Source organism: Talpa occidentalis, unplaced genomic scaffold (assembly GCF_014898055.3).
Source record: "Talpa occidentalis isolate TD23 unplaced genomic scaffold, MPIMG_talOcc4v2.1 talOcc4.7, whole genome shotgun sequence".
Lineage (NCBI taxonomy): Eukaryota > Metazoa > Chordata > Mammalia > Eulipotyphla > Talpidae > Talpa > Talpa occidentalis.
Genome location: NW_023605083.1, coordinates 27,876,578 through 27,902,119, shown reverse-complemented (window position 1 = coordinate 27,902,119; position 25,542 = coordinate 27,876,578). Strand labels below are relative to the sequence as shown.

Below are 25,542 nucleotides of genomic sequence, written 5' to 3'. Positions count from 1 at the left end.
CTCAGGTCAATCTGCATAGAAATGTACTGTCCAGATCTTGATTCTACTTAAGAGATAAGTCACCCAGAGTGCTTCAGCTTCTGAGGTTCTTACCCATGCACAGTTCTTGGAGCAGGTGATCAGAGGAGAAAAATGGAAGCTCTGTTGCCAATGGACTAAAGCCACTGTGGTCACAGATATGCCCAAACCCAGCCAGGGTACCTTCACCACACCTAACTGCATGTTTTGCTGCCATGAGTTACTTAATGACACACCAAACTGAGACCAGATCTCCTGGGGCTTTTATCAGTGGGTAATGAAAATAATCATAGGGTTGCATAACCTTAAATCCCATTTATAATTTTACATTTTTTAATGAGATTTTTTTAAAAGATTTATTTATTTATTTATACAAGCATTGGGTACAGTCAGAAGCGCGGGAGGGTGAGAGAATTCCCCAGAGCCAGAGCAGGGAGCAGAGCAGGCAGAAGGACTGAAGTACACTGCTGAGGGGAGCAGTGGGCGGCAGGAGAGGTCTGCGCGCCATGTGGGACCCTCGCCCGGAGGCCAGGGATTGTACTGGCCCTGCAGAGGCTGCAGGCAGCTTCACAACCCAGCGCTCAACCGCTGCGCCACCAGGGAGGCCCTATAATTTTACATTTTTAATGTGCATTTATGTCTTTTGTTCTTCACTACTCCTGAGAATGGATACAGTCCCATTGTATTAATAAGGAAACAGTAGATAATTTCCTTAGTCACTGACTGAAAGTGACAAGACTAAGTTTCAAAATTGGAACTTCTGTTGCCTTGTTCATTTCTTTCTCTGAATCTTTTGAATCAAGGATAGAAATTCTGAAATTTTTACCACTTTAGAACTGAAAAGGAATTGGACAGACACAAATAAGAAAATAACTTACTTACTTAAATTGTATCACTCATACACATTGGCAGAGAAGTACCTAGTAATTTGCCAGAGAAAGTGCTGGAATGGTACAATGAAGAGAGCACTGAGCCAGAAGTCAAATACCCAAAGTTCTTTCTAATAGTTCATCTGTTTATGAACCAGACAAGCCAACTAATCCTGACATACTGGTCTCTTTTCTATAAAATAAGAATAATACCTGCCATGTAAATCACATGAGAAAAGGTATATGAAAGAACCTGGTAAATTCTGAAGCATTTTATACATAAAACATCATTATTAGTAATTCTGAAGAGTGAGAACTACCATCCATTTTTATGCCTTAAAAAACCGAGAGTGAAATAATTATAGTTATTCAGTCTATAATGGCCTGTTAAAAATGTCCATCTAAAGTTAAAATATCATCAAAGTAATGAAAGAGGATTCTGGAAACCTATAATATGAAAGCTAGAAGGATTCTTAAAAAATTGTTCTGGTAAAAGCCTATCATTTTCCAGATGAAAAAATCAAGGATTTCCCCCAAGGTCACTTGATAATTAGTGCTACCATATCAGCTTTAAAATGAATGTTTCTTGAACTCTCAACTAAGGTTCATTACAAATTACTGATAATCAAAAATTATGCTTGAAAGTCACAAAGCCATAGCTTCAGGGTTCATTTCACAAATGCACTGAGTCCTAACCTGCACAGGGTATTCAGACTTCTCAAGTTCTTCATTCAGGAGAAAAATGACCACCATCTACCTACGTTTCACCCACCTATAAATATTTCTAACTAGCTGGTGAAGGTAACTCCTTAATCTCTTTGGAGAATGTGTCTGGGGGTTCCATGATTCTCCCTTCAAGGCAAAAACAGATGGATAAAAACCTGGATTCCCAAATGGCTCCTTGGAGCAGAACTATCCTGCCACACTAGCCTATCTAACTGTTAGATGAGGTAGGGGAATGTTTATATGTCTTATGATACTAAAGATTTACCCTAAATACTAACGCAAAACTGGTGGTTATTTTTTTACCTCTTGTACTCTTGGCCAATGGTGCAAATCAACAGGACCATATATGTGACCTAAGAACACTACCAGGGAAGAACCTTCAATCTAGGTGCTAAAGGACAGATGCTTTTACCAGCATTAAAGTCTGATTCATCCCATCTGTTCCAATGGACAAGAAAAGAAGTAACAATAGCTCAAATTACCACTTCATAAGCAACAAACATTATAGGCAGAAACCTGGTTAGGCCTACACAGTGGCAATTCTTACCAAATACACCAACACAGGAAAACATCTTGTGAAGATAATTTCATTTTTTAATGGAGGTTTCTAGACAAGACGATCTTTGAGGTCACTTACAGCACTGAGTCTGTGATTTCTAAACACTTGTAAAACGTTATCACAATGAAAAAGGAATATTATCTAGAAGAAGAACATTATTTAAAAATGGAAAATGTGTGCATGATGGAAAATACACAGCTAGAATATTACAGAGACATATGCCCTAATTTAATCCTGGTCATAGACTAAAATAGCTCCTTTCAAGTTATTATTTTTGTTCTGGACAACTGAGAATTGTGAGAGGACCAAGTAAAGGAAAGATTCCAACTCTGAGTTTTCATGAAAACTTGGGTTTGAAGAAAGTAGGTCAAACTGACCCTTCTTTGTTCAATTCAGTATAAAACTTGATGTAATCACTGAAGTAATCACAAAAGAGGCAGCACAAATGTAAATGGTTGTCAAAAGGAAGCATTCAAGTGTTCTAGACTCTTGTGCACCCAGAAACTCAAAATGAGGACAGCTTGCCTCTCAACGGTCCTGAAAAGACTAACCTGCCCCCCCACAACTTGTGTCACCAAATGCTCCCTAATCACCCTGAGCTTAAAAGGGGATGATTACAAAGCTCTAGAGAACAAAAGCCAATGAGATCAATTTAAGAATAACTGTAAAAGAGAAACTTCAAGAACTTACCTACAATTTAAATTTCTTATTTGCTGCCAAATTAACTCCACAGTCAACAAATATGTATTGAGCTCACTGGCCCTGGGGATACAGAAAAAGCAAATGGAGAAGAGCTTTGTCCTTCTAGAACTGACTCCATTGTGGGGGAAACATATAAGTAGTAAACAAAAAGCACAAAGGCTAATTATAGACTATGCAGCCAGTAAATTCAGTGCTGGACATGGTTTAAGGGCTGGGAAGAGGCGCCACTGTAATTAGGGTGGTCAGGGGTCTCTCTCTAGTAGTGACTACAGAGCTGAGAACTAGAAAAGAAGGAACCAGCCTAGCAAACAGCCATGGGAAGGTTTCAAGTTTGTGCAGGCAGCCTGGCTAGTGAGAGTCAGAAGTGGCTGTGTGGAAGAGGGTAAGACCAAAAAGGAGGCTGGCTTCCCTAATGGAACAGGGCCTCCTACCCCAAAGCAGCCAATGGTAAATTCCCTGATCGGGGAGGGGATCAGGGAGCGGGGCAAACAGCAAAACCAAAGCATAAACTATGTGGTGGGTTAGGGGATTAGAGCCACCTTTGTGTCACCAGATATCCTCTGTTCAGAAAGAAAAGTAGACTCAGAATAAGTTTAGAGTTAATTGTTTAGGAGGTAAGCAAGGACTCAAACTAGGAGTCTTCTACTGATACCTCCAGTTGTTCTCATCACATCACAAGATTTTTGTTTTTAACATAACAAAAGCAGTTCATACAAATTATAACGGTGCACTTTTTAAGATTCACTCAAACTGAGGAGACTTCATTTGTGATATCGACTAAGGCTCAAATGACCTATCAATATGCTCAAAAAGGTTTTCCTTGTACAATTCCTATCAGTTAATCTTCTTTACAGATTGATGTTAATTAACATTTCAAAACAATCTCTAATGACCTTCTAAATACATAATTCATAAGTCAAAACAGAGAAGCTCAAATGTCCAACAGGTTTACCACTGATGCTGATACCACTGGTGCCTATTTTTAAGTGATAAGGCATGTGGACTCTGTACATAAAGACAACATTAACTGAGATGAACTTAATATTAAACAGAAAAAAAAAACAGCACAAAGGTTTTAACACTGGTTACAACTTTGGGACAATGAGAAAATTTAAAGCAATGTAATAAAGATGCATTTTCCATTAAGTTGTTTCCCTTAATACATTTATAAGTGGCCTTAACAAAAGAAAACAATGTTTTAAAAAACTGTCTTAACAGGTAGAGTTTTTTAATATCTTTCTATAATGTACCTTCATATTCTCTTCACAATTTTCGTAATTTTCAAATTAGAATTAGCATTGTAGATTTTCTGATATCAATTTAACTTAAGTACCTGAGCTATGTACTACTGAACATTTTAATATTGACACAGTGGGGGAGAAAAGGGCAACGTTAACTCCTAAAACTAAATATTAGCATAAATATTGAACATTATCCAAAACTTTTCTACAGAGATTATAAACGTAGAGAATTGTTGCAAAACAAACTTCAGCCTTGTAATACATGCTCTAAAACTCGTCCAACGCTTCCTTTATTCCCTCATCCTGCTACCTAATATATTAAAATGCTTCATCAATAATTTACTACTTCCAACAATATAAAAGGAGTGTCATAAATGCAAAAATTGGTGGACTTAGTAACTGCTGCCTACATTGTCCTGTGAGTCTGCAAACTCTCTAGTTTTTCAAGACCATCCATTTATGGCATCCATTATTCTGAAAAAGATTTGATAATGTGCTTCTCTGCCTTGTATTTAAGAATTTAGCTAGTTTTGCATTTATTACCCATCACTTAGCAAACAGTAGACTTTAAAAAGAACTGTTAAGCATACACACAAAATGACTTTAGAAAAGTATTTAACCCTGTTTTAGATGAGTAGGAGAAAAATTAAAAGAAGAGAAGCTATACAGAAACTTTTTAAAGTATACTTCAAATCGTTTCCCTCCATCTCATCACTGATAGCTGGCAACTCTATTGGCAACTGCTGTTCATAGTATTTCCTAAATCAAAATGGTACAGCAAATAAAAACAAAGGATGAGCATAGGCAATGTACTAAGTGCCGATGAATTGTACACTTTAAATGGTTAATTTTAAATAAATAGAAAGGATAAAGTCACCAACATATCCATCTTACCATGAAATATATTTGGTAATAATACAGAAAATCTAAACAATGAAATTCTGAGATGATATAATCAAAGCAGTATAACAGTAAGAATCATATATTCATAATTATTTATTCTTCACTTCCAAAGAATAATGGAGGGTGGGGGAATAGCTGCTGGTCTAGCTGAACAAGACTGGGTATGAGCTAATCATGGTTGAAGCTGGATGATGGGTACAGGGACCCCCTGATACTATTCACTCCACTTTTGTATATGTTTACAAATATCAATAGTAAATGGCTTTTTAAATTACATCTTTAGAATGCCTCTGGAACTACAACAGAAACACATGAATATCACTGGTATACAAGAAGCCTGAAGTGAACCAGAAGCCCAACAAAACTGTCATTTTATTTTACTGTTGAGAACATCTGTATTTTGTCCATTGTTAACTTTTTTTTTAATAAAGAAGGAAGCTTTTGCATTTCTTCAATGGTTGATTTCAATAGACCTCATACACGGCACACTTCACAAAGAGCAACAATTTATTAGATCTGTACTTACCAGGAGTATCATAGGCCGTTTCCAGGTTGTCAATCCTATGATTCCAGAGAGTATCACCTACAAAGATAAACAGTATCATAAATCTAGAAAGTGGACCAATTCTGGCACACAACTCCTCAGGCTCTAAATTAAAAATGCTGAAATTTCAAAGTCTCCTAAACCAAACATTTAATATTTTTGATGATTAAAGGAACCCTGATATATTACTCTGGACTACCCTTCACATCCAAACCCCCAAGGCATTTTTATGTTTTGTATGTTTTCCCTTAAGAGCAAGAATACAGAAGCAGAAATTAGTCCATCCTTCCAGCTACTAAAGTAATCAGTATTTTGGATCCAGGCTCCCTGCTTCCAATGTCACCAACTCCAGTCCACTGCCAGAGTCAGTGACATATGAAGCATGAATGGCCAAAGCCCTTTGCCTTCATTAGGTGGAACAAGTAAACTCCTCAAAATCCCCGCCCATTCCACCACATACCTTCCTTCTAGGCATACCTGTCCTTCCTGGCCAGGCTCTAGAAAATCTTGGGTTTTGTATTTCTCTTTACTGCAGTGTCCTATCTTCCCATCTCCTCTCCTTGCTACTTAAGACTCCTATGCATCCTGCAAGACCCCTTGAGGAGCCTTTACTAAGCCCGTTACCCCACACTCTGGAAGTCTTCTCAATAAGAATACTTTCTGAAAAAAAACTCCTCAATTGTAATAATTTGAGGTGCATCTATCTTGTCCACTAACTGTGAACTCCTATCTTCTCTCTCTGAACCCTCAGCATCTAGCATAATACTTGTCACGTGACTGGCAAGCATTGTGCCAAAACCTAAACTGGAAACCAGCATCTGCCCTTTGGATAACACAATTCATTTAGCAGTTGGGAACGAATAATCAAAGTAATTATTCAGCCCAGGGGCATGATGGGGCCATTTCAGCACATTTACCTTTGTGCAGTAAGTACATCTGCTGATGGAAGTTATGAGTGCTTCCTTTCATGTGCCAAACTCCTTTTCTGATGCACCAATTCACAATTACTGTTTATAACTAACTAGCTTGCAATGCTCTGCATTCTCAGTGAATGGGAATGGATCACTCCCCTCATCAAACCAGCCTAGGACAAGTCTGCCCACTTGGACCCATCAAGTCTACCCGTCAAGGGCCAAAAACACGTATGGGGCAGGTAGGACAGTTTCTTTATATTCCATCTGTGTTTAAACTCACTGTCAGCAGAGTGCCCACCAGTGCACTATAATCATCTTCAACTCAAATGGATCTTTTCTCACTCTAAACAATTTCTGCATAGACACAAACAGGGTATGTGGACTGCATCTGCTTCACAAACAGGGACTTGGAATTGATGAGACCAAGTTATTTCACTTCCGTCCTCACTGGAGTTTCCTTAGAAATGTGGTAAGTGAAGGAAACCATCTGTCTCTCTTCTAACTCATTTACCTCGCTGTGGTGGGAACAATTCCTCAGTAACCCCGACCAGCACTGGCTCTAGCCTGCAGATGGTATGACGGCAAGCATGCATGTGCACGGGTGTGCATGTAAGTCCCCATGTACATGGACACTTCTGTTCACATGTGTATATACGTGTGCACATGCTCCCTGCCTGGCCGCACTGCTGCTTACCAGACTTTGAGGAGGAAATGGAAGCTATTTTTGTGAAAACATAACTGATAATTTAATTGTTTTTGAGGGAAACAGACTTCCCATTCACTAAAATATAAATAAGATTTTAATTATCAGTGTTTCATATTTATGTCGCCAGCCTCCATTAATACACAAACTTTTGAGGATTAGCTTTTTAGAACACATTTTTCCCATTAAAACATTATTTTATTATTAAATAGTAATATGCCTAAAATATACTTCTATCTTCCCCTCCCAGGCACATCATTCCATCCTCCTCCACTTTAACAGCTGACGGCATTTACAAATTTTGCACATGTACATAATTTTCTCTAAATTTGCATCACTAGACACACATTTGTGTGTGTGTATATACATATATGTATGTATATGTACATATATACAGGGGGTATAATTTTTTTTAATGTTACTCCTTTATTTTTCCCTCCCTAAAGATTCATAGAGTTAATCTGAACACACAGTATACTTTTCTTATTGAAATGTCAGAGATTATGATAAAGCCATAGCTGTAGAAACAGAAAAGGATGTCCTAGAGGCAGACGTTGTGGTTCAATAAGGAAAGTTTGGCACTCATATCCTCCAGGGGGTATAATTTTTAACCAAAACCAGATCACAGATATTTTTCTTCTTGTTCTTTTTCTCTATGAGTAAAAAATTCATGGGACTCTCTCCATGTCTGCTAAAATAGTTCTCATTCATTTCCATTCAATGGCTACATAATATTCCATTGTGTGGTGTGGCTAATGTATTCAATCATTTCCATGTTCATGGTATTCACACTATTTCCAGTTTGTTTTGTTTTTAACCCTCACAAACAACACTGCAGTAAACATCCATGCACATGTATCCTTAAAAACTAGTCCTTTTTACTTCTATTGAATAAAGTGCCAGGAGCAGGGCTGCTAAGTTGAAAAGGGTATTTCTTTTTTTTTTTTTAAAGATTTATTTTTTATTTATTTATACAAGCATTGGGTACAGTCAGAAGCGCGGGAGGGTGAGAGAATTCACCAGAGTCAGAGCAGGAAGCAGAGCAGGCAGAAGGACCGAGGTACACTACTGAGGGCAGCAGCGGGCGGCAGGAGAGGTCTGCGCGCCATGTGAGACCCTCCTTTGGTGGCCGGGGAGCAGCCGGGGATCAAACTGGTGCTGCAGAAGCTGCGGGCAGCTTTGCAACCCAGTGCTCAACCGCTGCGCCACCGGGGAGGCCCGAAAAGGGTATTTCTTAAATAGATCATGACAGATACAATTGTTATTGCAAATGAAGTGTCTCTGGGACAAAGAACTAAGTTATTTTCTACTTTTTTTGAAGGGAGAGTGCGTGTATCGGTAGCAAACATAAGACAGCCTTAAAAATATGTACAAATCATATTTGACAAATAAGAAACATCAATAATCACAAAATACATAAGCTATTTAAGGCCTCAATAGGGAAAAATATAAGTCCTATTGAGTACTATTAAATGAAGACCTAAGTAAATGAAGAACATATACCACGTTCTTATATTGGAAGACAAAGTATTCAAAGACTTTGTTTCCATTTGAACTGTTTTATAGGCTCAGCACACACCCACATTAAATCCCAATAGGACTTTTGCAAACCACCCTTGTTTTTAAGGTGCTTTAAGAAACTACATTCCATTTGCAGGTAGAAGTTATAGATACATCTTCATCTTCGTCGGTCATGAGGCCCGCAACAAAGGCTCACATCTACTTCTATTCAATTTCTCCTGCTCTTCAAATCCAATTAAGTCCTAAGACACTTGGGGAATCGAATCCTATGAGTGTTGACAGGGAGAAGACAAAACAAGTAGGGCTGGATAGTTAGAGGCTTCTAGAGTACAGAACAAAGGTGCTGCTGTTGGGGATGAATCTTTTAAGAGCCCAAGACTTAGGGAGTGAATGCTCACATTTCCTCTGAAGGAAGGGCAGAACTGATGAATGTGGAAAGGGGTTGGGAAGAGGAGAGAGGAAGGGGACAGCCCTATTCAATGTCTCTACCTCTGGAGAAGAAGTAACTAGTTCCATTAGAAGAGTCCCTTAACAATGGTCCTTCCTGGGACCATTACACCATAATTGTATTTTATACTCACTGACAATCTCATGAGGGCTTAGAGCTGTGAGAATTCAGTCAAGTATTACTAAAATCTCCCAGAGGTACACAGAAACTTACAGCAAAAGTCAATGAATGAGTGAATAAATGATGAATAAGTGAATGACTATCAAAAACAGGAGATGAATTTTCTCAAAGATAACTCTGTAAGCCTAAAAACACTTTTCACTTCTAGGCTTCATTTCTAAATACACCAACAGCTAAAAGTAGCACCATCAGCGTTCTTTCCACCCAATGCAAGATGCAACTTGCCCTGAGAGAGCAAGAACCTGCTTTATAACTCCAATTTATCTCTATATTATTATAATGAGATTTATTGCAATTTTGGTTTCACTTACTTGTAACCCATTTTTTATAGTTTATAAGAAACAGATCTATCTTTTTGTTTGACACTGCAAAGAGATTCCAAGACACTCCAAGCAAGAATAAATGTTACTCATGACACGTAGTTAATATACCTTAAGTTTCCTTCTTGCAAATCAAATCATAAAGATCAAAAGTATATAAATTCTACTACTCTATTTTACTATTTTTCTTTGCTAACCCTGTAACATGTCTTAGGGCAAAAATGTTCTGAATTGTCAAAAGTTACTATAGCTAAACATAGAGATAAAAAAGCCATGTTGTAAGTGTCCATGTTTACCTTATATACATAAGCACAAAATAATCAAACCTCTCAACAATCTCTCTTTCCCTTTAGCTTTTACACTGGCAACTTTAAAAAAAAAAAAAAACATGTGTGTGGGCCTCCCTGGTGGTGCAGCAGTTGAGCGCTGGGTTGCGAAGCTGCCCGCAGCCTCTGCAGCGCTGGTTTGATCCCTGGCCCCCCGTGAGGGTCCCACATGGCACGCAGACTCCTACCGCGCCCGCTGCTCCCCTCAGCAGTGTACTTCGTCAGTCTGCCTGTTCTGTTCCCCACTCTGGCTCTGGTGAATTCTCTCACCCTCCCGCGCTTCTGACTGTACCCAGTGCTTGTATAAATAAATAAATAAATCTTTTTTTAAAAAAAAAAAGGTGTGCACACGTGTGTGTGTGTGTGTGCGTGCGTGTGCGTGTGTATCATGCCTCCTTATTCTTCCCTATCCAGAGTGACTCAAGAAAATGTAGGAGGTGGGCGACTGGATAATTCTAATGTATACATGATGGCTAGCAGAATGTGTCGCCCCCACAAAAAAAAAAACCTGACCTGTTCATTTCACGCTAATTAAATATAACCTTGATGTTGAAAATACATTAATAAAGCTTCTCACATGTACCTGGCCTGATGCTGCACCTGGCAGTGAAGTACTCTCCTATATATTCTCTAACTTCACCCTCACAAAAATTTTTTTTTTTTTTGGTGGGACCCACGCCAATGGCCGGAAATCAAACTGGTGCTGCAGAGGCTGCGGGTAGCCTCGCAACCCAACGCTCAACCACTGCGCCACCAAGGGAGGTCCACAAAATTATTTCTGAAGTGAGACTCATCTCACCAATTCACAGATGAGTCACTGACTGACTCCATGACTTGCTCAAGAAGTTATTGTTGTACTTGGCTGCCATATAAAATAAAGGACTAATGGGCCTCCCTGGTGGTACTAGGGGTTAAGCACTGCACTATGCAGCAATCCAAAGCCTCTGCAGGATGAGTTCAATCCCTGGCCATGGAGCAACCCATATGGCACAGCAGACCTCTCCTGTCACGCCCGCTGCTCCCCTCAGCAGTGTATTTCAGTCAGTCTGCCTGTTTTGTTCCCCAGTCGGTCTCTGGTAAATCCTCTCACCAGCCGCACCTCTGGCCTGTGCCCCAGTTCTTGTATGCATAAATGAATAAATCTTGAAAAAAAGTAAAATAAAGGACTAAAGAAAATTAATGAAATTATTCACAAAAATTATATTTCACATATTCCTTAGATACTAAGGTTGTATTTGATGATTATGATAGAAATCTTTTTTACTGTTATTTTACTGAATTTTTCAGAATTTTTCAGAATTAGTTTCTCCTTTGGACCACACATTTGTTTTTACATTTGTCACTGCAATATTTCTTAGAAAAGGTTTATCTTTAGTTTCACCAAGTCAGTCTTTTTACAAAGACATAGAATCTTTTTTTTTATTTATTTAAAATGTTTTTTTATTAATTTTTTTCTTACATCATTGTACTCCCCATAGTTCTCCTGCCATCTTATCACCTGTGAACCATCATCATTTCCCCTGCCTTATTTTGTTCTTCCTTGCCCTGTTTTGGAGGGAAGGACTTTTTCAGAGGAGAGGCTGTCAAAAAGCAAGGGAAATATTGGATTGGTCATAATTTAAGTGGTTGCATTATTTGGGAAAACCTAGTTGGCTACTTGGGATTGGTTTTTCCTAGGTTTTAGTTCCTCAACCTTGAGGCATTATAGGCTTAGGTGTGTTTAGATGGCCTACCTAGGCACTAACACCACTCAGTTTAATGCAAAGACATAGAATCTTGCCAAAGAATCACAGACTTAAGGCAAGGGTGGTCATGAGTTTAGGTCAGTGACTGAACGCAGAAAGACGTGAACAACGCACATGATAAGGGCTCTTAGGGCACTAGAGAAGAAACAAAAACAATAACAATTCTCTTCCACTTGCTTGAATTATCTCCCAAGGATCATATACATTAGCAAAGTCAGGAATTTCATTTTGTGCAGTAGGAGATAAAAACCAATGCAACTGTCTTTCTTGTCTCATGAAACCTGACACAGTACGGGAGGTTGGGTCTGCCTTTTCCAGAGGAATCTAACTGATACTAACTAAACATGCCCTCAAATCAGGAGCCAGGACAGCATGGCCTGAACAGAGAGAGCCTCCTCTGCCACCCACCTGGAGTCAAACTTCAGGTTGTTGTTCAAAGTAGCTAATCTCTTAGCTTCATGAACATCATGGGTATAATAATATACTGAGTCATTAACCAAGGATATCAGGAAGAAAATAAATCATCAGACAGTACAAAAAACAATGTCTGTTAAAAACATTCTGTCCAAGTGACTGAAAGTATGAATATAAAGTAGGGGGAAAAGAGTCTTTCTAGGACATAAATTTTTATATGAATATTAAAATAGATTTCATATACCTTCAATTTTCAGACAAGAGAAGAAGCCTGGAAATCTCAGGCTCAACGTGAGAACACTTGTAGAAGTATATATGGAAAGACATTCTTGAACTATACCCTGTTTAACAAAACAGTCCTCTCAAATGAATATTTTTGTCCCTTGAACTTAATTTTGTATCAAATATACGAGCGAAATTTTTACTGACACTAAAAGATTTGCCGGTTTAGTTGATAATGCAAACTAAGGTGCACAGCGGTCATTCAGAGCTGAAACATGAGGCTATCGTTCTGTTGTGTTCTACTTGGTCTGAAGCAACCTTAAACTTAAGCTGGCACTGCCACTCAACTACCTAGTTCATAGGTCAATAAAACTTCTGAGTGATAGATACAACGTGGTCTACCTATACAATGGAATATCATTCAGCAATAAACAGAAGGCAGGACTGACCTATGCCATAGAGTGGGTGAGCCCTGACCACCTCATGCAAAGTGAAAGAAGCCACAAAGGAACACATATTGTAAGACTCCACTTACATGAAGTATCCAAAATAACAAATCCATCGTGACAGAAAGTAGATCAAGACAAAATGGGTAATGCATGCTAATGAATACAGGGTTTCTTTTGGAGGTGATAAAAATTTTCTAAAATGACTGTGGTGATGTTTGTACAATTCTGTGAATTTAAAAATTATTGTATCGCACACTTGAATGGGTGAATTTTATGGAGTGTGGATCATATCTCAAAGCTGTTTATTTTTTAAAAAAACTACAGTTCACAATAATTTTATGCTTTTTTAAATAAGAATCTTAATTTAGCTTTCTTTAGTTACAATGTGCTACTAAACCCCTCTTTTAGAAATGCACACTGAAGTATTTGATAACTGAGATCATACCTGTGGTTTGCCTTTAAACAATCCAGTGGATGATAAGAGAGGGGAAGTGGGTGGGAGTATAAAGTGGCCATGTGTTAGTAACTACCGAAGTGAGGTAAAGGGTAAATGGGGATTCATCATACTAGTCTTTCTACCTTTGTTGAGATTTACAACTTTCATAATAGAGTATTAAAGGCATACAAGAGTGTCATAAGGCTTCCTGGGCACTACTATGCTGTCTGTTGATATTTTCTTTTTACACATATACTCATAATAAAATATTTTCAGGTGAAATGCTGTGATAGCTGAAATCTGCTTCAAAATACTTTGGGAAAATAATCTGACAAATAGAGTAGGGAGCATGAAGAATCTATTTCTATCCAGCTGGAAAGACCCATCCTTCTGGATTTATCAGAATGCACAGAGCCAGCACCAGAGCCAGGAAAGGATACAGATGAAATAATTGTTTGAGTTGGGTGAGGGGTATATGAGAGTTCATTGTACAATGTTTGAATAAATTAAAATTTTCCATAATACAGAGTTCCAAGAAAATCTCTCTTACTTACATAAATTCTAAAGATATGCTACTGATGAGAATTTTTCCTAAAACGCCAAGAGAATCGTGGTAGGCACTATGCCATCCTCTTAAAATCGAATTTAGTTGTTCTGTAAATGTGGTAGCTCTTGGTTCTGCTGCAATTTACAAATTCTGAGGTCAATCTCAGAAACAGGCCCAAAAATTAAGAATAATTAATCAAACAGTTACAGAATAATTAATCAAACAGTTGCATAAAGAGCTGGGGGTTGGAGGAAGCACTGAAAACAATCCTATAAAAAATAACTTAGTTTGAAATAATTGATTGTCCCCCTGCTCTGTTGGGACATGCCTAGCCAGGAGGCCCAGGTTAATAGCCCTCATCTTCTGCCTGATGGCTTGTATCATACACACACACACACACACACACACACACACACACACTTGCACGTGTGTGTGTATACTTCATGTGTATACTTCATCAAATGTGTATACTTCATCAAATCCAACTGTGCCTTGACTGACACCTAAGTGCATCTGCCTCCAAAATAAATCACAATAATAAAACAATTCACTGATTTGCAGTTTTAATTTTAGAAGGGAAAAAAAGTTTTCAATACTCCTAAACTAATTATCTTTGAGAAGACAAGAGATTATGATTTTACAAAGAGCAAATCCCTGAAAATACATGTGAGATTCACTTCTAACCATGATATTTAGAAACATTAAAGGCACCCACCATTTGGCTGAATTTAGTCTGACAGATGGACTAGGGAGCATAATGGAGAGAATTCCCATCCTTTTGGAAATATCCTTCCTCCAGGAGTTTTAAAAATACTCACAGAAGTCAGCAAAAGAGCCAAAGGACAGGGCCAGGAAGGTGGGGTTCATTTTACACAGATTGTGAACAGCACTCAAAATGCACAGGTTGTGCTACATACAGTAAGACCAGCCAGCCCCTAAGTATAGAAGGAAGGCAAACTGGCTTCACTTAAGCACACAGTGTCAGGTCAGACTCGAGGTACTTACTGTTCTTAACATTCTTATTCTAACAGTTGCTTTGGGTTCATTTAGTTCTCACTTTATTCTTAAAATCTGGCCTCCAATCCCAGTATGAGTGGACTTGCGAAAGGACAGTTTTTACATATTCAAAACATACATTCCTTACAGATCTTAGGCATGGCCAGACTTCTAGATTTAGTTAGCTTACTAAAAAGGTAGTTTAGTCGAAATATTCCTCTTCCAGAATCACTCTACAAAGACCTGTGTTCCCATGTCTGTCAACCCCTGGCAAGAGTGATGCCTTGGGAGCTGTGAAATTTCTAGAGGCCATCCCGTCCATAGCCTTGCTGGCAGCAGCACTTCTTAAAGGCCTGGCATCTTTTGCCCCAGAAAAGTCAGTCCTGTTGGAGAAGGCAGGACTGGGTGCCAGAGCCAGCGTGGAGCAAACATCTCCAGCTAGCAGCCCCCTCCTCCTCCTGGGGCTTTGGCGAGCACATCCATAATGACATGTTCAGGCGCTCCAGAAATAAATTCTGCCCAGCAGCCTAAGTGGCTCCTGGAACCCAGTGGGGGCTTAGGGCTCTCTTTAACGACCAGGTACAGGTGAGTGTTAACATACACCCTCTCATTACCTCCTGAACTCGTCGCCAACTGGAGTGGAGCCGTCCTTACAGCACATGCATTTGATAGCTACAGGACCCTTACTGCAGAATAAAGCAAGTGCTGTGCCCAGTCCACCTGTCACTTCACCCACTCACAAATACACCCACAATACACCACCACGCGCAAGTCCACCCATACTGGGATTGGAGGCCAGATTTTAAGAATAAAGTGAGAACTAAATGAACCCAAAGCAACTGTTTGAATAAGAATGTTAAGAACAGTAAGTACCTCGAGTCTGACCTGACACTGCGTGCTTAAATGAAGCCAGTTTGCCTTCCTTCTACACGCTAGGCACTGGTGAGCAAAACAGCAAATCTTTGATCTTCCCAGACGCACTCAAGAGCTGAGAGAAGTTTATTTTCCCCCCACTTTTCTAACACCCACCCCCATCCTTCCAATCTCCCAAAGAACTGGAAATCTGCTGTAGGGGGGCAATAAATTCCCCTCGCCTTCGAGGAACAGAGTAAACGCAATTCACCCCTGGACCCCACTCTCTTAGAGCCTCTGTCTCCAATCTCCCCAAAACTTCAACTGGCCTGAGGGACAGTGTTGTCCAAGTGCAGCCATGGAGGGAGGGGCAACCCAGGGGCGGACAGGAATGGAGCCCCCTGTTCCAGTGGGGCGCGCGCGGCACTCACCGAGGAGCCGGCCCAGAACGGGCACGAGTTCTTCACTTGAGGGGAGCTGCTCAGAGACAGCGCCCCGAAGCTGAGCGCCACCATGCAGCAGCCCAGGATCAGCTGAAGCAGCCCGAGAGACAACAGCGGGCGAGCGGGCAGCAGCGCCGAGCCCGGGGCGGCGGCGGCCGCGGCAGCGGCCCGGCGGGAGGAGAGCGCGGGCGGCGCAGCCAGCACCCCGGGGGCGGCGGTGGCCGCGCAGCGAGGCCGGGCCGGGGGCTGCACGGCGGCCCGGGGCCAGCGCGGCCGCAGCGGGGGCAGAGGCGGCTCCTGGGCGGCCGCGGCCGCGGAGCCCGGACCCCCGGCCTGCGGCCCGCCCGAGAGTCCGGCCACCGGGCAGCAGGAGCCCGGGAGCACCACGGGCAGGGACATGGGCGGGCGGGGAAGGGAGCGGCCGGCGGCGGCCGGGAGGGGACGCGGAGCTGAGCCGCGGGCGCCGCGCACTGGGCACCGCGGGCGGGCGCCGCGCCGGAGGGGGAGGGAAGGAAATGCGCACGGCCCAACCACTTGCTGCTGCAGCCGCTGCCCAGCTCCCGCCGGCCGCACCCACCTGCCACCCGGCGGGTCCGCCTCCGGCCGGCCCGGCGCACCCGCGCGCTCTCCGCGCACACCCACGCGCCCTGCGCTCGCGCCGCGCGCCCCTGCAGCCTGCGGCTTCCGCCCGGCCGCGCCCTTCTCCGGGGTCCGGGGAAGGTGCCCTGCCGCGACTTTTAAAATAAATCCCTGGGGGTGGGCGGGGGTCTGCCCCCCACCGCCGAGCTGGGGCTGCGAGCAGCGCAGGAAAAGCGCAGTGGACCCTCGTCCCTTTTCCCTGGGAGCCTCTCCCACGAAGGGAACCCGGCTTTAAACTTTTCCCCACCGGAAAGGGAGCTGGCAGGAGGGGGGATCAGGGTTATTTGGTGGGGAAAGTCGAAGTTGGGGGGCTTCGAGGGAGGAGGAGTTAGGTGAAGTCGCCGCTCAGGAGGGGTTTCCGGACACTGATATTACGCAGGGGCGATTACGCCGCCTGGAAGTGGGGGGCGGGGGGAGAGGACAGTAGTGCTTTCTCTGCACCTGAGCTGGAGCGAGCGCGGGCGCCAGGTTACCTTGGAAGTTTCCAGCACCCTGAACGAAACCAGCGGGAGTGGTCTGGAGCGGGTGGTCAAGGTTACACTGTATCCGTCTCACCTTGACGCGTGAGTTCTAGGAGGCATCTCCTGGTAGAACACTAAATCCCAACCCCTCCAAAAAACACCTAATAAAATCTTTACCTGTTTTTAGCAATTTCTCAAACATTTTTAGCGCTCAAAAAAAAAAAAAAATGAACAAAATGGTTGTCCCTAGTACTAAATCCTTCCCTTGGAGGATTTCTTATGTGCTGGAAGTGTTTTTATACATAATACAATTACAATAGATTTTTTTTTTTAGATTAACGGCAATATTGTTTTGCAATCAGTCTGAGCATTAAACGGTTTATTTTATCTGTAAAGTGTGGGTATTTAACATGCTCTTGCTGAATTAACCAAAGAAAATGTATCTGCTTTTGTGCTTTGCTTGCTAAAGCTGTATTAATTTAGTCATTACTTACTTCAACGCACAAAATAATGTATTTCCAAAGCGCATGTGTATTTACATACACATTTTTTTTGAATTTTAAAGAACGTGTAATTAATAGTCCCTCAGACTTTTTTTTTTTTTTTTGTACAGACTCCGCTTAGAAATTAATTGCACATTCTGGAGAAACGGAGAGCTGATTTTTAAAATAAATGTTCCAAGTGTGTTCTTGCATGCCCTGCAAAAAGTCTTACAATACATGTTCTTAAATTGCTGGTGATATTAAAGTGAAAATTTCTTGTGTGTTGAGTTTATAACTTTTATACAGAAACTTAAAGTTACTGAATTTTTAAGATTCTACTTACACCATGCAATATGAAAAGTCTGACTGAGTCTTTAAAAATTCTCTCAGCTAAATGAATCTATTCCATGGGTCGTCTTGACACCTAAAATGTACTATTAAAAATGTATTATTTGTGTCTGGGAATGCTGGTGCTAGAAGTCTGATATCCTCCTTCCTTTGGATGGTTAATGAATGAAGGAGCGTTCCGGGGCGCTGATAACCATCTGTTTCTTGCGGTGGCTGCTGATTACATGGGTGAGGTTCCCTTCTTGAAAATTCATGCAGTTACACTTTGTGCACTTCTGTGTATGTGTATTACATTTAGAAACTTTAAGCTATTTCTAAATACTCTTCTTAAAAATTCTAAGTCTGATTCCTACATAGAAACAACAATTGCAGAGGTAATTAAAACCCATAGATACTCAATAGTTTTATCCAATAGCTTTACTCACTTTTTTCAGGTCACTAAATCTTTTTCCAAAGCTATTAAGAGCTGCCCTATAGTTTTTTTTTCTTCTTCTTTTCTTCCTTCTTCACACCTTCTCTCACCCCTCCCCCACTCCTTTTTTCTCTATTTTTGTGCTATTTGCCAAATTTACAGCTGTGAGCTTCTTTTCCTGATTATCAAAAACACTAATCCATGCATCATTGCCCAAATCTTCAAATGTATGCCAAATAACATTCGAGTGGTTGAGCCTCAGATTTTCTAACTCAAGCTTGATTCTTTGCATCCTCCAAACACTTGCTTACAATAAATAAGTCCTTAGAGATACTTGACAGAACTTAGTTGTATGTAACTAAGTTCTTAAAAGGTAATTCTGAGCCACTGATTTTAGCTTGGCTTAAAAAAAAAATGAAGACTTTGGAAAACTCTGGCAGTTCCGCAGAAGGATAAACATAGTTATCAGGTGACCCAGTGACTCCACTCCTAGATATATACCCAAGAAAAATGAAAATATATATCTGCACAAAAACTCATATGCAAATAATATTATTCACGCTAGCCAAAAGGTCACAGCAACCCATGAGTGGATGGATGGATAAACAAATGTGGACTGTCCTTGCAGAGGAATATTTTTGTCAATATTTTGTCAAGGGAATAATTTGTCAATGAAAAGGAATTAAGCACTGATATCTGCCATAACATGAATGAACCTTAAAAACCTTATGCTAAGTAAAAGAACACACTACAAAAGACCACATAACATGTCATCCCACTTACATGAACTCTTCAGAGTAGACAAATCCATAGAGACAGAAAGAGATGGGAGGAGGAGTTTGATGAGAGGAGAGCAATACTTTATTTTTAAAGTGGTAAATATTTTAAAATTCATCATGGTGATAGTTGTACAACTCTGTGAATATAATAAAAATAAACTAAAAACTATTGAATTGTATACTTTAAATGGGTAAATTGTATCTTAATAAAGATATGTGTGAACTATAACCCAGTAAATCCTTCACCAAAAAAAAAATTTGTTTTAAATAAAGTGAGGAAGAACATGTGGAAAATTTGACCTAGACATTTCATTAATGTAGGGGAAAGTTCAAGAAAACAATAGTTGTAGTGTATTGTATTGTTTAGTAGAAACCAGCTGCCAGCTTTCCACAAGATCAAAGCCAAATTCCAAGGAGAAGTTCCCATCAACTCTTCTCTTCCTTATATATTTTCCTCTCCTCACACAAAGCCTTTGCCTCTCAGGAGTTCAGGCTCTTTTGTTAAGGTTTCACTGGATATCTTTAAACAAGACCCTCAGTTCCTCCCACCCTTTCTCAGAAAACCCAACCTGTCAGTTAATTCCGGTAGGTTATTCCCTGAAAGCTGGGAGTAGAAGCTACTAAAGAAAATATTTCCTCAATATAGGCGAAATACTACATGATATGCACATCAAAGACATCTTTACAGACACATCACCCAAAGCAGTGATAGTGAAGGCAAAGATAAACAGCTGGGACTACATCAAATTAAGGAGCTTCTGCACAGCAAAAGAGACAATAACAAAAACAAAGAGAAACCCCACCAACTGGGAGAACATTTTTGCACACAACACTAATGATAAAGGACTGATCACAAAAATCTGCAAAGAGCTGATGAGACTCAACAACAACAAAGAAAATAATCCAGTCAAAAAATGGACAGAAGAGAAAAAAGAAAAAAAAGAAAAAAAAGAAAAAGAAAAAAAAAGAAAAAGAAAAAAAAAGAAAAAAAAGACAAAAAAGAAACTTCTCCGAAGAGGAAATGCAAATGGCCAACAGGCATATGAAAAAATGTTCAACATCACTTGTCATCAGGAAAATGCAAATCAAAACTACCATGAGATACCATCTTACACCAGTGAGAATGGCACATATTAAAAAAACTAGCAACAACAAATGTTGGCGAGGTTGTGGAGAAAAAGGAACACTTCTGCACTGTTGGTGGGAGTGCAAACTGGTCCAACCACTATGAAGAGCTGTGTGGAAATTTCTTTTTTTTTTTTTTAATTTTTAGAACTATTTCAATTTTTATTTTTTTAAACAATAAATTTTATTTTTATATTCCCCCATACAATTGCAAACCCCCCATTCTGACCCCAATCCCTCCCCTCCCGCCCCCCACCCCCCAAAAAGTGTCTCTGGTTCATAGTTTTTTGTTGATTTTGATTTTCACTTTCTTATAGTTATTCATTTTCCTGGTCCCTTATTTAAGTTTTCTAGATTCCTGCTATGAGTGAGACCATCCGCTATTTTTCTTTTTCTTGTGGAGATTTCTTGACCTACTAAACATAGAGCTTCCATATGATCCAGCAATTCCACTCCTAGGTATTTACCCAAAGGACACAGAAACATCAATTCCAAAGAGCACCTGCACCCCTATGTTTATAGCAGCACTATTTACAATAGCTAAGCTTTGGAAACAACCCAAATGCCCAAAAATAGATGACTGGATCAAGAAGATGTGGTACATATACACCATGGAATATTACTCAGCATTCAAAAAAGATAAACACATGCAGTTTGCAGCAACATGGATGGTGCTGGAAGGGATCATGCTCAGCGAAATAAGCCAGAAAGAAAAAGAAAAATACCGGATGGTCTCACTCATAGCAGGAATCTAGAAAACTTAAATAAGGGACCAGGAAAAAGAATAACTATAAGAAAGAAAATATCAAAATCAACAAACAACTATGAAACAGAGACACTCTATGGGGGGTCAAGGGGAAGGAGGGATTGGGGTCAAAATAAGGAGGTTGTAATTGTATGGGGAATATAAAAAAAATTTAAAAAGAAAAAATTTCCTCAAACTATTTCCTCCTGTTTTATAATTTACAAAGAGGAGAGCTTCCCTGAGTAAGACATGGAGACTCTGGAAGCCCCATTTAATAGGATGTATCCAGAACAGTTTCTCGAAGTGTGGTCCAATGACCACAAAACCATTCAGGGATCATGTTAAATGCAGCTTCAGACGCTCCCCTTCACCCACTGAATTTGACACTTTAGCTATGAGGCCTGGAAACCTGCACTTAACAAATTCAAGAAAGCATTCGTGAATGGTACTATTCAGATCCCAGAATTTTTAATGAGAATTTGTACATGACAGGGGGTCAGGAGTACTCAAATCATTGGAAAGAAAATGCAGAAACTTGACTTTAAAACAAACTTAGATGTAAACATGATGGGAGCAGGGGCTTTGTTGGTTGCTGGCCAGGCACTGCTGTCCTGGTGATTTTTATGCCCAGGAAGGATTTTTTTTTTTCTTGTATCATTGTTCATTTTCAGACAGTATCTGATCTCTCCCCTCAGGTAGAGTCCCTATAGTTCTCCCACAACCACAGCACCAGGAACTGTTACCACAGTCCCTTGTGCTCTTCCCTTCCCTGTTTTGACCCTTCTCCCTCCTTCTCTCCTGCTGTTTGCCTCAGATCTATGATAAGTTTACAAGTTTTGTCTTTTTTCTTGACCTTTTGTTCAGTTTTTCTACATTCCACCTACAAGGGAAGCCATTGATACCTATCTTTTTCCTTCTGACCTATTTTGCTTATCATAATCCCTTCCAGCTCCATCCATGTTGCTGCAAATATGTCCAGGAAGGATTTAGAGCACTGGATTCTGCAGACAGGGCAACACACTGGGAACCAGTCATCCTGGGTGCTAGCCCTTCCTTCACTCTGAGATCTTGAGCCAGTTCCCAGCTTTTCTGGCCACAATTGCTTCAGCTGTCAAACGCAAGTTAGTGACTTCACCTGCCAGAGAGAGGACCTACAGTCCACACGGTTAGTTGGAGTCCATGAAGCTTGTTTTTGACCTTCAGCCCTTCCCATGCTCATCGCCATGCTTTCTCAGATGACCAGCAAGAGAGCAGGTGAATTTTGAAGAAAGTCACAGCAGGTAACTGTGGAATCATTACATTTACAGACCCAAAATACCCAGGATAAAATCAGAAACATTATCATAAATTTTGGTCCTGTTTTCCCATGAGATACTATGCTATGTGAGAGATTTTGTTGGGGAAATGGCATGGCTACTTGAGTTATAACACTTCACTATGCAGAAAAGTTGCTATGGAGTTTGTGGTTTTGTTTTGTTTTGTTTTTTAATTAAGAGAGAGAAAATGGAAGAAAGAAAGAAACCATGAGCAGAGTTGGACAAATCAGGCACCAGGTTGTTCTGATATAATGGTGCAGGTTGTTTGGAAAGATTCCTCATGCCGCTAGACCCAACGCAGACTTATTTGTTAGGAAGAAAGGCTACAGTCATGCTTTTCTCATAGTTGCAATTAAATATTGAAAATTCCCTATAATGTAAATACCACAAAAAGACAATTTAAGTCAACTCCCACAAAATTATTAATGGGATATAAATTTCTAGGGGAGATAAGCTACACATATATGTGTAATAAAGAATGCCGTGTGTGTGTGTGTGTGTGTGTGTGTGTGTGTGTGTGTGTGTGTGGTGTAACCTTGTAATATCAGAACTTCCTGCAGGTTCAAGTTTCTGTAGATGTCAACGCTGTAATTCACCTTTGAGCAGAGACCACTTCTTTGTTCTGGGGTAATCTCTCCAACAATCCTTTCAGGCATGCAGGTGTGAAATCAATATCCTTCAGAAAAGACATTTAGGAAAAGCTGCATAATAACATCTAGATAATGTGTGCCTTTGCCTGGTATGAGCAGGGTTGTTCATCTTCCCCTAAAGGGAGGTGCTTGTCAGACTCACCAGGATTGTTTATTCAAAATATACATAATTTCTAAGCCCCCAGTTACAGAAATTCTGATTTATGAGGTTTGCGGTGGGGCTAAGACAGTAGAGATATATTTAGTAAAAGCTCCCCAAAAGGCCTCCCTGGTGGCACAATGGGTTAAGCACAACATCGTGAAGCTATCTGCAGCCTTTGCAGCACAAGTTTGATCCCCAGCCAGGTAGCTACCCACCTGGCACAGCAGACCTCTCCTGACTCTCCCGCTGCTCCCCTCAGCAGTGTATTTCAGTCAGTCTGCCTATTCTGTTCCCCACTCTGTCTGGTGAATCCTCTCAACCCCCGCACCTCTGTCCTTGTACCCCAGTTCTTGTATGCATAAATAAATCTTTTTGTAAAAAAAAAAAAAAAAGCTCCCCAGAGCCTAGATCCATTCAAAAATTATGTCTTACAGACCAGCACACCTTTTTGCCTGTGTGTGTATGCATGTGTATGTGTGCATGTGTGCACTTATGTATGTTTTACTTTCTAGCAACTATTTACCAAGAAGACCCCCAAAGGCAGTCAGAGGATGGTCAGCCCAGTGCATTAGCTGGAGGAGAAACAACAGAGAAATTTGGCCTGGCGAAGCAGCCCATGTAGGCTGAGCTGTAAACGTTCTGATAAAATCTAACTGGGAAATATGCAAATTCACAGATCTTCAAACGTCTCAGGCATTGACCTGCTGAAGACCACAAAGCCAGTAGGAAAGAAAGAGATGGGATCCAGCTCTAAGTAGAGGACACAGTGCTGTCAGCCTTCCTGTAAGAGGTCTTTCTGGGACAAGAAATAAGAACTGAGGAAAGGGGAGCTGAGAATGTAAAAAGTGGAGCAATCCCTTGTTTTCCCCTACCCTCCTGGTAATGGTAGCTGTGGGTTTTGACAGCCTGCTATGTCTAGGTTTTGTGAACTTATTTCTAATACTCACATTTCTATCAGGTAGATCTTGACTTAACTGGGTCAGAAAGGAAGAAAAAGAAACAGAAGGAAAATGATTCATCTTTGCACCTTTTGTATTCATCGTCCTATTTGCCTCTCTATAGACCATAAAGATATCAGAAAAACAAAGTTGCTCTTGGTGAAATGTTATGAAACTAAATCACTTCCCCAGCTCTTTCATCCATAGAATGGACTGCCCTTGCAGGTAGCTCTGAGTTCTGTGCATTCAAAAGTCTAACATTCTCCTGCCCCCACCTTGTCCTCATTTAATAAATTGTCACTTTGCCTGACAGCAGTCTTTTGTGCCTAAGTCTTTTTTTATTCTTTTTATTCAAGTAACATTTTCTAAACACCGTATTGGTTTAAGATTTTCAGTTTCCCACCTCTGCAACTGCATGTTTCACAAATGCAACTGTATATTTCACCACCAGATAAATGTCCAACCGCCATCTACCACCAAGCAGTTCCCTCCTAACTTCCTTTCTGATAAGCACCATTTTATTGTCAGACTCTAAGGGTTTGTTTTATTTTTGTTTTGTTTGATCACTTTGGTTTACATTCTTTATATTTCACCCAAAAATGGTAAAATAATATGCTAATTTTACTTAGCATAATTCCCTCAAGATCCATTGATATTGTTCAAAATGGCAAGATTTCATCTTTTTAATGTGTTAGTAGTTTTCCATTTTGTGTATACATACCACATCTTCTTTTTTTTATTTATTTATTTATTTATTTATTTATTTATTAAAGATTTATTTATTTATGCATACAAGAACTAGGGTACAGATAAACACCTGGGATTACATCAAACTGAAAAGTTTCTGCACAGCCAAAGAGACATTAACCAAAACAGAAATATACCCACTGACTGGGAAAAAATCTTTGCACTCCATTCAACTGATAAGGGACTGATCACAAAGATATACAAAGAACTCACATGGCTCAACAAAAACAAATAATCCAGTCAAGAAATGGGCAAAAAAACTCAAAAGACATCTCTCCAAAGAGGAAATACAAATAGCCAACAGGCACATGAAAAAATGTTCAACATCCCTTATCATCAGGGAAACGCTAATCAAAACCACACTGAGATACCCCCTTATACCAGTAAGAATGGCACCTATCAAAAAAACAAGCAACAACAAATGTTGGCGAGGATGTCATACCACATCTTCTTAATCTATTTTCCATCATCAGGCAATTAGGTTGTTTCCACATCTTGGCTATTGTAAATAGTGCTGCAATTAGCAAAGGCATGCACATATATTTTCAAATTAGTGTTTTCATGCTTTTCATATAAAATGCAGAAATGAGGTTAGTAAATCATATGGTAATTCCATTTTTAATTATCTGCAGAAACTCCATACTGTTTTACAAAATGGCTGCACCAATTTACATTACCAT

The 25,542-nt window shown here is 40.3% G+C and overlaps 1 protein-coding gene across 2 annotated transcripts in view; it reads right to left on the bottom strand.

Annotated features, from left to right (window-relative positions):
* Positions 1-17,209, bottom strand: part of ENTREP1 (endosomal transmembrane epsin interactor 1) — a 63,038-nt gene extending 45,829 nt beyond the window's left edge. Inside the window, exons 1-2 of one of the 2 annotated variants that reach the window (XM_054688552.1) lie at positions 17,191-17,209; positions 5,545-5,601 (exon numbers count right to left, since the gene is read on the bottom strand). In XM_054688552.1, coding sequence (XP_054544527.1) covers positions 5,545-5,556 — 12 coding nt within the window. In that variant the 5' untranslated portion in view covers positions 5,557-5,601; positions 17,191-17,209. Of the gene's footprint in view, positions 1-5,544; positions 5,602-16,066; positions 16,557-17,190 lie in introns of those variants that run through there. The other variant, XM_037495182.2, reaches the window with a different exon arrangement.
* Positions 17,210-25,542: the final 8,333 nt, after the last annotated feature.